Source organism: Tenrec ecaudatus, chromosome 8, assembly GCF_050624435.1.
Source record: "Tenrec ecaudatus isolate mTenEca1 chromosome 8, mTenEca1.hap1, whole genome shotgun sequence".
NCBI classification, from domain to species: domain Eukaryota; kingdom Metazoa; phylum Chordata; class Mammalia; order Afrosoricida; family Tenrecidae; genus Tenrec; species Tenrec ecaudatus.
The window spans coordinates 6,663,794-6,678,057 of NC_134537.1; the positions used below are offsets into that span (position 1 = coordinate 6,663,794).

The 14,264-nt window shown below is 46.3% G+C and overlaps 1 protein-coding gene across 2 annotated transcripts in view; it reads right to left on the minus strand.

Moving 5' to 3' along the window:
* KIF15 (kinesin family member 15) overlaps window positions 1-14,164 on the minus strand; it is a 56,685-nt gene extending 42,521 nt beyond the window's left edge. For both annotated transcript variants that reach the window (XM_075555961.1, XM_075555960.1), the window contains exons 1-5: window positions 14,023-14,164; window positions 7,540-7,585; window positions 6,590-6,773; window positions 4,032-4,108; window positions 2,904-2,941 (exon numbers count right to left, since the gene is read on the minus strand). In XM_075555961.1, coding sequence (XP_075412076.1) covers window positions 2,904-2,941; window positions 4,032-4,108; window positions 6,590-6,773; window positions 7,540-7,585; window positions 14,023-14,041 — 364 coding nt within the window. In that variant the 5' untranslated portion in view covers window positions 14,042-14,164. The remainder of the gene's footprint in view (window positions 1-2,903; window positions 2,942-4,031; window positions 4,109-6,589; window positions 6,774-7,539; window positions 7,586-14,022) is intronic.
* Window positions 14,165-14,264: the final 100 nt, after the last annotated feature.

The window sequence follows — 14,264 nt, forward strand, 5'->3', positions numbered from 1 at the left end:
CAATGGCGATAGGCAACCCCTGTGAAAGGGTCATTTGACTCCCTGGCAACCCACCCAAGGGGTCTCGACCCACAGGTTGAGAACCACTGAAATACAGGAAGGAACTAGGAGGCAAAAGACCTTTATACAGGTATGTACATATGTAAATATATGTATATATAATGATAGGGAAATAGATTCTATGTATATATATTTATATGTTAAGTATCAAGGTAGCAGATGGACAGTGGGCCTCAACTCAAATACTCCCTCAACACAAGAACACATTGTTCTAATGACCTGGCATTCCGTGATGCTCACCTTCCCAACACAATCGCTGAAGACAAAATGGGTGCATAAGCAAATGTAAAGAAAACTGATGGTGCCCAGCTATCAAAAGATATAGCATCTGGGGTCTTAAAGGCTTAAAGATAAACAAGCAGCCATCTAGCTGAGAACAAAGTCTACATGGAAGAAGCACACCAGCTTGTGTGATCACAAGGTGTCGGAGGGATCAGGTATCAGAAGACCCAAAACAAACAACCATTTCTATGCAAACCAGGGGGTTAGAATGGAGACCCAAAGCCCATCTGTAGACATTTGGACATCCCCTCACAGAAGGGCCACAAGGAAGGGATGAGCCAGCCAGTGTGCAGTATGGCACTGACAAAACTCACATTACTGAAGTTTTTTAATGCTTCCACCCCTCCCCCCACAATCATGACCCCAGTCCTATCTTGCAAGTCTGGCTAGACCAGAGCATGTACACTGGTACTCATGAGAGCTCTCGAGACACAGAACCCAGGACAGATAAATCCCTCAGGACCAATAATGAGAGTGGCAATACCATGGGGGTGGGGGAAAAGTTGGGGGAGAGGTGGGAAAACGGAGGAGCAGATCACAATGATTGATGTACAACCCGCCCCCCCTTAGGTGGGCTGTGAACAACAGAAACATGGGTGAAGGGAGACAGCATAGGGTATAAAATATGGAATAATTTATAAATTATCAAGGGTTCCCAAGGGTGGGAGGGTTGGGGAGGGAGGAGAAAACAGAGGAGATGATACCAAAGGCTCAAGTGGAAAGAAAATGTTTTGGAAATGATGATGGCAACATACGTACAAGTGTACTTGATGTAATTGATGCATGGATTGTTTAAGAGCTGGAAGAGCCCCCAATAAAATGCTTTATTAATAAATAAGTAAATGAAAGAAAGTCGAACAGGCACTTCAGAGGACCTAGCCAAATCTCCAACCTGAAAAATGTTCTCGTCATTAGGCATCAGATACATACAAATGAAATGAGATAATACTCCACACACGCCAACAGGGCTAAAATCTAAAACTGCCAATGCCAAATGTGGGCAAGGATGTAGAGTAAATGGAGCTTCTATACGGTGCTGGAACCACTTTGGAAAAGAGTCTGGCAGCACCTACTAAAGCTGAATATATGTGTATGTTGCAGCCCAGCAATTCATTCTATATAGAATTAAACTTCAAAAGAAGCATATAAAATAATAAAATCTCAGAAGCATTTAAAATAATAAAATCTCACGGAAGCACTATCTGGAAACAATCCAGATGTCCAACAGAACGAAAAACGTTTAATCTAATCATACTACATATATTGCGGGACAATAGAAATAAAACTGCTACAATATGCAACACAAAAGCCTTGGTGTACAATGGTTAAGTGCTTGGCTGTTACCCTAAAGGTCAGCAGTTCAAACCCACCAGCCACTCCTCAGGTGAAAGATGGAGCAGTGTTGGAGACTTCAGGGCAAGTCGCTATGTGTCAAATCACCTTGCCTGCACACAACAGCACACCCAACAGTCAGTAAGACGCGGTGACACAAGAGCTAAGCACTCCGCCGTTAATCAAGAGGATGGCAGTATGAACTCCTCTGAGGGAGGAAAGCCCGGTGTTCGGCCTCCCCAAATGACTACAACCCAGAAAACCCGATACATAGTTCTCCTCAGTCACAACACAGTGTCACTGAGGGTCACAATCGATCCAACAGCAGCGAACAGCAAGATAGGCAACAAGAACGAATCTGGAGGGTGGGGTGGAAAGGGGGACCCGATTGCAAGGATCTACATATAACCTCCTCCCTAGGGGATGGACAACAGAAAAGTGGGTGAAGGGAGACGTCAGACAGTGCAAGATATGACAAAATAATCATTTATAAATTATCAAGGATTGAAGAGGGAGGGGGGAGCGGGGAAGGAAGGGAAAAATGAGGAGCTGATACCCAGGGCTCAAGTGGAAAGAAAATGTTTTGAGACTGATGATGGCAACATGTGTACAAATGTGTTTGACACAATGGATGGATGTATGGATTATGATAAGAGTTGTACGAGTCCCAATAAAATGGGGGGAAAGGCTATTAAAAAAAAAAGAATGAATGAATCTTATAAACTTAATATTGAGAGAAAGCCAGAGACCAAAGAGCACATACTGAATAACTTCATTTGTGGTAGTTCAAGACAAGTCAGCGATGAATACGTCAAGGGATAGGATGGGGTTAGCCGCTGACAAGGACTCTCCAGCCGAGAGTGGGAGCACGATTCACATACAGCGATGGAGGAACTCCCCTCTTCTGCCAGTCTGTCAGCGAAGGAGAGGAAGGCCCTGGTCACGATGGACGGACACAGTGGCTGCCACCGTGAACTCGAGCACGAGAACGACTGTGCGGACGGCGAGGGGGCAGCAGGCTGTAATCTCTCGCACACGGGGCACTGTGAATTGACTCTGGCTCGAGGGCACCTCAAGGAACTAGGACTCTGCCAGGCGCCTGAGGAATATCATTAATTTCATCAGGTCCACATCACATATGGAAGTGAAGCCTTCCCTCTCAACTTGAATCTCGTTGCTATCATGCGAGAAACACTACACCAGTGCACGTTTATCTTGAATTTACTCACCCATCATAGTAAATGTTTTCCCTGAGCCAGTCTGTCCACTAGGAAAGAGAAATTGTACATGTTATTTCTACAATAAGATGTAGACAGCTTTTAATATAGTCTGCTGGTGCATAAATCCCCCGAAAAAGCTTATGTTCTTTATTCAATTACACAGAGTGAAAAAGCAATGGCCCGCCTCCTCTCTCCAATCCAACCCCTAAAAACTCACCACTGTTCACTGGCACGTGCCTCCAGATGACACAAACATACCCATCAGTTTTCATTTAGTTCTTACATATGAAAACTGGGATCTCATTCCTGCTACCACTCTGCAACCTCTTTCTCCCTTATTTTAAGTTATATTTATTATACTTTACCAGAACCAATTGGACTCTGGTGACCAACTTTTACTTTTCTCAATAATTTCTTTCTTAGGAGGCTCTCATGGTTTATCTATTTCTTTTTGTGGGACGAGGGGAAAGCAAGTTGCTAAGTAATTTAGAATAGAACTAGGTATCAGTGAGCTCTCCGCAAACAGTGGCCCCATAGTTAACTGCTGCACAGACACTTGAGTCAAGGGGACACTATGACTCTGGAGCTACACTGCACAGAGTGAGCCTCCCCCGTCACTCAAGCGTTCATTTCTATCCCAATGCTTCGGGTTCCTATCAGGAAGACTCCTAGGAGCACACGCCAGGACGCCTGGCCAGGACGCCTCAAGACTCTCAAGGTCATAAAAAAGTGAGACGAAAAGCTGTCACAGACTGCAGAGCAAGAGTGATATGTGACAACTAATGGCAATGTGGCTTCTGGCTCTGATTCTCCAACAGAAAAAAGACATTAATGGAAAAAAAACACTGGTAGAATCTAAATAAAGACTTATGTTTAGTTAATAGAAATATACCGATATCATCTTATTAATCTTGACAGATGTATATAAGACATTAACATTAGGAGACATTGGATGAAGAGTTTATCAGAACCCTAGCATCTTTGTAACTGTTTTATAAACCTAAAATTATTCCAAAAATTAAAGTTATTAATGTTAAAATCATAAATATGCATTCTTTAATACCTCTAAATGTGTGATAATTTGTGAGAGCTGTCATAAAAACCAAACACCTTTGTAGGAGAGAGGAAACAACTTACTAAGCAAAGATGGTTCCATTATAACCGCTCATGCACGATTCCACAATGTTTTTGGCCACAGTGGAGAACACAGACTCCTATCAATGAAAGAAACATGCTAAGAGTTCAAAAGCAAGAATATTTCTCCTATGTCCATTTTACGATACACAAAGGGATTTGTGTGTATATCTTTAATATCTATGTGTGTTAGGGTTCTCTAGAGAGATAAAACCAGAATGCTGATAATTATATATATATATTTATAAAGATGGATAGATAACACAAGAAAGGAACAGTTAAATTATAAACAAATATAGATATATAATACAAGAAATGATCAGTTAAATTATAAAGCAGTACAAATGACTCAGTGCCATTCATTCCAGTGAGAGAGTTGTGAGACACTGGCAGTCAGTCCTTCAAGTCTTGAGGGCCATCTGTAGAGAGAGCTAGGCTATCCCACCACAGGCAGCAAAACAGCAAGGCAGGTCACCAACTCTCAGTCCCCAAAACTCAAGAGATGTAAATTTCAATCGTGTGGTCTTAAAGGGACCTCAACTTACAGCGACACAGGTTAGGTGTCCCACAGGTAGTGTAGCTTGCAAATTGAGGCACAGAGCAAGCAAGGCAGCGCACACTGGTCCAATGATCAAAGAGCGAGAGACAAGAAAGGCGAGGCTCACTGAGCCATTTATCTCTCCGCCCTTCAATTAATCCCACTTGTGTTTATCGGCCAGGCTGGCACAATAAACTATCTCAATATGCCAACGTAACAAGAAAATTACATCCACTACAGAAAACGGCTAAAATATCCAAGATGAAACTTGAAACATAATTAATTATATCCATCAATCTCCTATTCCGATAATTACAGGTTAAAAGTCCACATCTTGACTTCATACAGGATTTTGTGTAGCATATTCTAAGAAAATATTTTGGTGCTGGCATAAAATACTGGGAGTCTTACATTTTCTCCATCAACTTTCTTAGGAGCTTGTACTAAATATCCAATGTTATATTTATTTTCATTTTTAAATAAAAGTAGATACAACTTTACCATCCAACCAAGCCAGAATCCTAGACCTGTGACAGTCCAATACAGAAGCCATGGGCTAAATGAGGCTAGTCAGCTCATGAAATGTGACTCATCAATTAAAAACAAAAACGTTCTCTAGATAGCACAAATGGTTTAACCATGGCTACGAACCACAAAGTTGGCAGTTCAAATTCAATGGGGTGCAGTAAAAGGTCTGGTATGCTGCTTCCACAATCATTGAAAACCCGATAGAGCAGTGGTTCTCAACCTTCCCAATACCGCGACCCTTTCATACAGTTCCTCATGTTGTGGTGACCCCCAACCATAAAATTATTTTCGTTGCTACTTCATCAATGTCATTTTGCTACTGTTATAAATCAGGCAACCCCTGTGAAAGGGTCGTTTGACCCCCAAAGGGGTCATGACTCACAGGTGAGAATCACTGCCATAGAGCATCTGCTACATACGAGGATGCTGTAAATCAGAATCAACCCAACAGCAAGAGGCTTAAGGGCATGATAAGCACCAAATTTTGAAGACTGAACGTTGCAAAGAGGACAAAAGACCTCCTCCTTCAGAATGTGTTTTTTGTATTTAGTACATGTTGAAATGATACTTTGTCATATATCGTTGCTGTTAGGTGCACTGAGTGAAGTTGCTCTATTATACAGAAGGTCGTCGCCAGTCATAGCCAACTGGATGGCAACCAACAACTAGCAATGTTTTAATGACATGTGGATAAAATGTTATTGGCCAGGGGTGGGTAAAAAAAAATGTTATTGGCCAGTTTGCCTTAAAACAGAGGAAGAGGGTTCAAGTAGAAAACAAATGTTTTGAGAATGATGATGGCAACAAATATACAAATGTGCTTGACACAATGGATGTATACATGAATTATTATAAAAGTTGTACGAGCCCCAATAGAATGATTAAATTTTAAAAAGAGAGAGGAAGAACTATCTAAAGTTCTAAATGTCTCAGCAAAAACAACTATGGATCAATCTAGATTCGTGGGTTCCAACGTCACATTTTAAAGGTTCACTAGTAGCTACAGGCGGCAAGCATCCCTGAGGAGCTGAGCTGACTTCATCTCAATTACATGCATAGCTACACTTGGCTGGAGGCCCCTGCATGGACCAGCACAGGTACAGAACACTTGGCTGGAGGCCCCTGCATGGACCAGCACAGGTACAGACACTTCCACCACTGCAGAGTTCTCCTGGGTAGTGCTGGTCCTCATTCATTGACATCATAGTAATCCTGAATCTGTTAGTCTCTGTAAAGTAGGCTGCTTACCAGCACCAATCAACCATCCCAGTAGCTCTGAAAAGGATGCCCTCACCAATCCCCATCACTGCAGGGAAAGGGGAAGAAAGGCGGGCTTATGCTATTCTGGTACGAAGTTTGATGGAGAAAAAAAAAACTAATAAAATCTGAATCAAACACATTGACTTTCCTTACCTGAGGTTTACCAGAAATGCAATCCCTAAAAATCACAAAGCCTATTCTGAGTGAAAAGTTCCGTTTCCAAAATGCCCGTTACCTGAGTGACGTCCATGTCTGCCACGTGATCAAACGTGAAGGTCTTGGGCTCGGGGTTGGAGTGCAGCCGCAGAGTGGTGGGGGAGAGCACGGAGAGACAGAGGCTTTGCTCTCCCTCGGCCGACCCAGGGCCCTCCGCCAGTGGGCGGACTCGCACGAAAACTCTGACGGCGTCGCCTTCATGGCTGCAGAGTGAGAGAGTGGGAAAATGGCGTTTATTGGAGCAAAGAGCACACATGGGATTGTAGTCTCCTGCCACCTGTACTGTTTCTACAAGGAGTCTTCTCAACAAGAGCTGCCCACTCCTGCTTGCCCTATACCCTTTACTGACCTACCTCCCCATAGGCATCGTCATGCCCTTTTCTGTGTCAACAGGGGTTCATTTCAAGGCGCTCTAAGCCACTGCTTGCTTCTCAATTGCCCCTTAGTAGCAACAATAAATTAAGTCATGCCAGGGGGAGTTAGGATATTAATTCCACCTTTCAGGGCAGAGAAGGATGGGTTTTCCCCAGATTTCCAGATTACGAGAGCCAAATTTAATTATTTTTTTAAAAGCACCCCCTTACTATAAACCAAAAAGTCAAACTCTGCCACTGAGTTGATTCTGACTCACAGTGAGTGAGTGACCTTATAGGACAGAGCAGACTGCCCTGTGGGTTTCTGAGACTCTAACTTTAACGGGAATAGGAAGCCTTGTCTTTCACCGTTTTAAGAATATTACGAAGATGCTTAATTCTTTGGGATGGTGCCCTGGTGGTTCAATGGTCATGTGACTGGCTGCTAACCCTATGGTTGACAGTTCGAACCTCCCCAGCAACTATGCAAGAAAAACCCCCGCTGATCTGCTCCCGTAAGATTGCAACCTAGGAAACCCTTCCGTCCTGTAGAACTGCTCTGTGTAGAACAATCAACAATGATTTGGTGGCTCATCAATAAGATTTGTGTCCTTACCTTGGCTGGTTAGCCTGGTTAGTATTTGTCACATTACGCAACTCAGCTAGAAAATAAGACAAGAAATCATTAACGCTGTTTTAAATTGCATAATACATGGCCCGTCTCTGTGGCTCTGCTGCAGGGCCTCCTCCGCAGATTCCTCTATCCCCATCTCCTCCGCCCCCACCCTGCCAGGGGAGAACTCCTCAAAGCTCTCGCCTAGCCACACCCACTCTAACCAACAGCACCCATCCTTGGTTTTAAATGATCCCTATACGCTGAAGGAGCCCTGGGGCCACTGTAAGCTAAGCGGTGGACTGCTTATTGCAGCATCAGAAGAAAGACGAGGCTCTCTGCCCCTGTACAGATTTAGTCTCCAAAACCCCAGAGAGGCTCACTATGAGTTGGCAAAGACTCGATGGCAGTGGTCCTCTATACTGTGCGCACGGGAGCCTTGGTGGCATAGTGGGCTGTCTTGGGCTGTGAATTACAAAGTCAGCCGGTCACACCCACAAGCCACCCCTCAAGAGCATATGGAACTGGGTCCTCTCACAAACATTTAGGGTGTCTGAAACCCTAAGAGGAGCCCTAGGAGTGTACTAGGTACACTTTGGGCTGTAATCCGAAAGGTCAGCAGTTCAAAACCAGCAGTGTATCCACAAGAGAAAGACAGGTCTTTCTACACCCTTACACAGTTACAGTCTGGAAAACTCTACCCTGTTCCATAAGGTCGCCACGAGTCGGCATCAATTCCGTGGCAGTGAGAAAACCTGTGGAGCCCCTAACACTGTCCTATCAGGTCCCTGTGAGCTGGAGTCCACGCCACTGGCGGTTTGGTTTGGGATGCATATATGCGGGTGTGTGTGAGCCACGGCAAAGGACTCCTGGGGGACAACCCAGCTGTGGCTTCCTATCGAACTCAGAGTAAAAGGCCAAGTCCTCACACTAGATCCCTACCTCCACAACTCATTTCCGACCACACGGCTGATTCTATTCCAGCTGAGCTACACTACTCGTTTTCCTAGCGCACATGCCACGCTTCAGGGCCTACGCATTTCTTACGGCTTCTGCCCAGAACATTCCCTAAGTTCTCTGGAGACTTACTCATCTATCACCTTATTGATAAACTACTGCGTGACCACCTGCTACATGAAATGAAACCATTTCTTCCCTCCCCCATGCATCTATCATTCTCACCCCCTCTCCATGGTCCTACTTGCCACGAAAGACCACGTTACTGCAGTCTATCTCCATTTTATGTTGACGCCTGCGTCCTCTGGCACTCCCACAGAGCAGTGGCGGGCACTCAGTAAATATCTTTGGACGAAGAATATTAAGGCGACAGTAAACATGGGTTCAGATCCCTAGTCTGCTCAGAGCATAAGCACTGGACGCAAGCACTGGCACAACAACTCAATTTCTGGAGTTGTTCCCAGAAAAGAAGCCACCCTCTCTTAACCGCCCACCGGCCCTGCACAACCTCCCCATGCTTTTAATGAGATCAAACTCAGCAAGCAGACCCAAAGGTGCAATAGGAAGGTGTTCTCAGCCTCACAAAAAGCTAGAGAACGATGAAAACTAGGGATATCTGTGCTTAGAATCGGCAGAGCTCACCCCAGAGAAGGTCGGCACCGAATGAAAACTTGGGTTGACCTCACTCAGATGGTGTTTTGGAGGTCTCATGGGGGACGAAGGTTCAGAAGGAGCAACTAAGCCTCAGCCATCCTTTAAAACTGTGGACCAAGCTAAAAGCAGTCAAGGGGCTTACTCTGGCGCTGCATTCTACACAAATGACGGTATCTCCTGGCCCTTCATCCGAAACAACCACGAATCCTCAAAAAGACAGCACATTTACAAGCACTATAAGCCTCATGCTGTCCCTGCCTGTCAGCTGGGGCAATACACCCACTCCTAGGCTCCAAAGAGCAAGTCATTATATGAAAATGGGTGCCAAAAAAACTGGGGGGCTCCATATAATCCCAGCAGTATCAAATCACATCTTTACATAACTGCCAACCCGCGGAGAACCATGCCCAACCAACACACAACCGTAACAGTCACAGCCACTGTTACTCCCAGGTGGCTCTTCTGCACTTGTGACTGCCAGACAAGCGTGGTTCCCTCACAAAAGAGCCCGACAGTTATTTCCCTACGGTGGCAGATGTGAGGTGTCAGGTAACAAGATAGTCAATACTGGAGCGGTAGGTGGAGGAGAACCAAGGTTTGAGTTGTTAGGTAGGAAAGTCACAGAGGCAGATGACACTAAAAAGTAATTGGCCTTTCTTTGTTAGTAGACCTTATTTCAACCTTTCCACTCTCTCTGCTTCTTCAGATAAAGATTAGCTTTTAAAATGTCTATTCTGGAATAAAACTAATTTATTTGAGCAAGGCTTTCCTTCCTGCTCCCACTGAGGAATTTTGCAAACAGAACCAGAGACCAGTCCAGGTGCCTGGAAACAGGTAGAAAAGCAACAGGGACTGGAAACCAAAGCAGGAAGAAAATATGGAGCCCAAACCGAGAGGGCAGAGCCCCAAAATGTGAGCTAGCATGTGGGCTGCTTTCCCCTCCAAAGGTGTTGCTGCTTCTAAAAGCTGGAGTGAAGAGGGACGGAAAATGAAGTTCAGGACCTGGTAAATGCACCTCCGTTTCAAATGGGAGCCCAAGACATGCAACGAAGAATAAAGATACCAAAAACCAGCTTCAGTGCTCAGCCATGATGTTGTAACTGGGCTGGATTGGCCCTCCTGTCCTAAGTGCATGGGGACGTAGCCAACAGAGATGCAGCAAGTTGTCTAACATGGGACGAGAGCACGGTCAAGTGATCCTGAGATAAGGCACACAAAGTCAGTGAGCCCTTCCATTGGTGTCACCAGCTTAACTCCTGTTTCCAGATTAGGGGTGAGGATTGATTATTGGCTGTGAAGGTGGCATTACAAACCTTCTGGGGAGGAAGCATTCTTCTATTTATCCTGGATTACTTGAGTATGTTTAAATGTTAAAATTCATTGAACTATGTGCTTAAAATGCATGCCTTTTGCCATATATAAGTTACAGCATAATAAAGCAGTAAAAGAAAAACAATTTAAATCATTTTATTGGGGGCTCATGCAACTCTTATCATAATCCATCCATCCATCCATTGTCAAGCACATTAAAGCAGTAAAATGTTAAAGCCATCTTTCTGCTATGCCCTACGCCGCCATTCAGATCATATAGACCATTTGACCCAAGGTGATTAACTGCAGAAATCTCATCTTAAAACGCAGTCAATTTCATTAGTATTATTTTCATTTTGGCAAAACCTAGTTTTTTTTAAAAAAAAAAGTAAGAGCCCTAGAGAGCACAGCATGTGCCTCACTTCACATCAGCACGCCACCGAGCTCAGCATGACCAACAGATTCAAAGAGGATTGAGGGGCAAGGAGGGGGTCCAAGCTATCCATTGCCAGTGACTCCATTACCACCATCCAAAAAAGAAGTCTGAAACGGAACTGCCTCCACATTAGAATACTCAGCATTTATGATCAAAGAGCAGCAGCTACCCAAGGCCAGGCTTAAAGGACAAGGAATGGCAGTGGGAAACACCAAGAGAAAGGACAGTTCATCGAGGGGGTGGCAATGGATGAACTGAGTCAGCATTTATACAAACTGCTGAATAGAAAACTATAGCCTGTTCTGTAAAACTTCACCTCTTACACAATCAAACTCACTTTCAGAAAGATTTTCAAGTTCAGAAAGGCGAGAGTCCTTAATAATCAATCACATCCAAACATCACTTTCCACTTGAGATGCTCAAGCTCTGCCTGCTCACTTGCGGGAGTCTCGGAGTCAGAAACCCTAACTAGGGCCCCCGTGAGCGGAATACACCCCAGGGCAGTGGCCGTGCTAGGTAGTTCTGCTAGAGGTCAATTCTGAATGTAGATGGTACAGACTTGAAGGGAAGGGGCAAGACCATGGTTGGGCAGGAAAACAAGCCCAACGTTTCCATCCAAGGGTGCTCAAATTCCCTGAATACTGAAAATGGTGACGGGCAATTGTCCATGATAAAACAGGGAGCCTTGAAAGAAAACAGAGGTAAGCTCTAGGAAGCAAGGGTATAGCTAGGAATACTAACAGAGGTGTGCACTTATGTATATACATTGATCCAAAAAACAGGTATTGACCTATATGTATATATTTATAAAGCAATACACTGAGGCTGCAGGCAGGCCTCATACCTTCCCTCAATACAATAACAATACAATACAATAACACTTTGTTCTAACAAATTGTCATTCTGTGATGCTCACCCCGGCCCCATTACTGAAGAGAAAATGGGTGCATAAGCAGATGTGGTGAAGACAGAGGATGGTGCCCAGCTATTAAAACATATAGTGTCTGGAGTCTTAAAGGCCTGAAGTTAAACAAGCAGTCACTCAACAAGTCTACATGGAAGAAGCACACCAGCTCGTGCAATCGTGGGTTGTCATCGGGACCGGGCAATAGGCACTAAAAGATTCACAATAAACAAACAAAAATGCATTAATGAGACTGCGGGGGTGGGGTGGGGTGGGGGTGGAGCAGAGACCCAAAGTCCATCTGTGGCCAATGGAACATCCCCCAACAGAGGGTCGCAGGGAGGTGATGAGTCAATCAGGTTGCAGTAGAGCACCAATGGATCCCGCAATATACCTCTGATCCCGAGGCCTCCTCACACCCCACTATCATGACCCCACTGCCACAAAAGCGCCACTGAACTAGATGGGAGCATGTGCATAGGTATAGGCAAGAGACAAAACTCACAACACATGGAACCCAGAAACAGGAATGGGAAGAGAGATACCAAAAGAGTAAAAGGAAGGTGGGGAGAGGTGGGGAGGGAGGGGGACAGATGGCAATGAATGGCACATAACCACATACCCCCATCCAGGGGGGAGAACAACAGAAACCAGAGGAGAAGGGAGACAGTAGTCAGTGTGAAATTTGAAAATAATTAACAATCTATAATCTATCAGGGGCCACGAAGGTTGGGAGGTGGGTAGGAAGGAGGGGGAGGGGAAGAGGAGCTGATCCCAAGGGCTCAATGGAAAGTAAATGTCTAGAAAATGATGGAATATATGTACAATTGATGCAGGAATTGTAACAAGAGTTGTAGGAGTCCCCAATAAAATGATCTTAAAAAAAAAAAGATTACAGGCCAACAAGGGGGGAAGCCTTGAAGTGTGCTAGTGGTTCTCACCCTTCCTAATGCTGCGACCCTTTCATACAGTTCTTCATGTGGTGGTGACCCCCAACCATAACATGATTTTCCTTGCTACTTCATCCCTGTCATTGTGCTACTGTGATGAATCGGGCGACCCCTGTGAAAGGGTCCTTCGACCTCCAGGTTGAGAACCTGCTGGAGACGGTGCAGTGTCTGATCTAAAAGGCTCACCACAGGGGACCCATCAACGAAACAACAAACACATCAATAACAATGACAAGCGATGACACAGGGATGGGAAGGTTTGGTGGAGAACCCAAAGGAAAGGTTTTTCAGTCTTCCAGAGTCAAGCCACTCCTCACGGCCACTCTCCCTAGTCAGAGAAGTCCATCTGACCCTCCCCGGTGGTTGTCCGATCACCAGGAGTCGACTGGTACCGACTCCCAACGGACCCCGCAGGACGAAGGTGTAGGGGGCCCCCGGCTGGCTTCCCCAGGCTTCGATGGCGTTGCCAACCACCCAACTTTCAGCTGGCAGTGCAGCGTTTTAACCTTCGTGCCCTCCAGCCGCTCACTACTAGACAATGGTCCTCAGCTTTAGAAAAGACTCTTTGAGACTCCAAGCCAAATCTAATACTGTCGAGGTCAGTTCGGACCCACAGCGAGCCGAGAGTACTATGACAGCGCTAACTCCCCTCCAGGAAAAGAGGGGAATAAAGGGGTGGGTGGGGAAAATGGACGGTTCCCTTGAGAAAATGTAAGAGATTGTGACATTGACAAGGCGGAAATCTGTGTTTGAAAAACCCCCTTCTCGACGGAGGGGCGCTCCATTCCCTTTCCAGAGAGTCAGAACTGGAGGAAGGTGCAGAAGGCGGGGAGAGCCAGTGCCCGACCCTAAGACAAGGCTCCCCGGGGAAGCAGCCCTGCTGGGCAGCACGGGCAAAGGCCAAGGGACACGCGGCACGAGCAAAACAAAAAGAACAGGGCAAGGAGGGGCGCGTCGCTGGTGCCCACCGCCTCCAAGGGAGCTCTCATTTCCGGTCCACTGATCATCCGTCCCAAGCAGGCGCCCCAAACCCCGACGGACGCGATGAAGGCCGGCAGTGTATGGTCTCCGAGGGACGGGGACTTTCCGAACACCCCTCGACTCTCAGTCTGCGCCGGCCCTTCGCATCCCGAACACCCCTGATCCCTCAGCCCGGGCCCGTCACATCCGGCACGGAACCTCCCCGACAGTCGGGGGTGGGGGTGGGGAGCAGTCGCTTCCCAACTGCATCTGGGGTCGGGATCCGGGTGACGCAGCAGGAACGCCGCACTCACTTTTGCAGCCCGGCGCCATGGTACCGAGGGTCTCCGATCCCAATCCCGAGCTCCAAATCCAACCTCCGCTGCCTCCGCCTCCTGGCTGCGCCACGCCGCCAGGATCCCGCCCAGTCAAGATGGCCGCGAGTTTGAATTTGGCGCTCGCGTCCGGTCGTTGACGCCCCAGCGGCGGCCGCTCTGCAGCCCCGCCCCCCGCGCTAAGGGGCGGCGCTTGGTGACGTCAATAGGCCGCGCCGTCT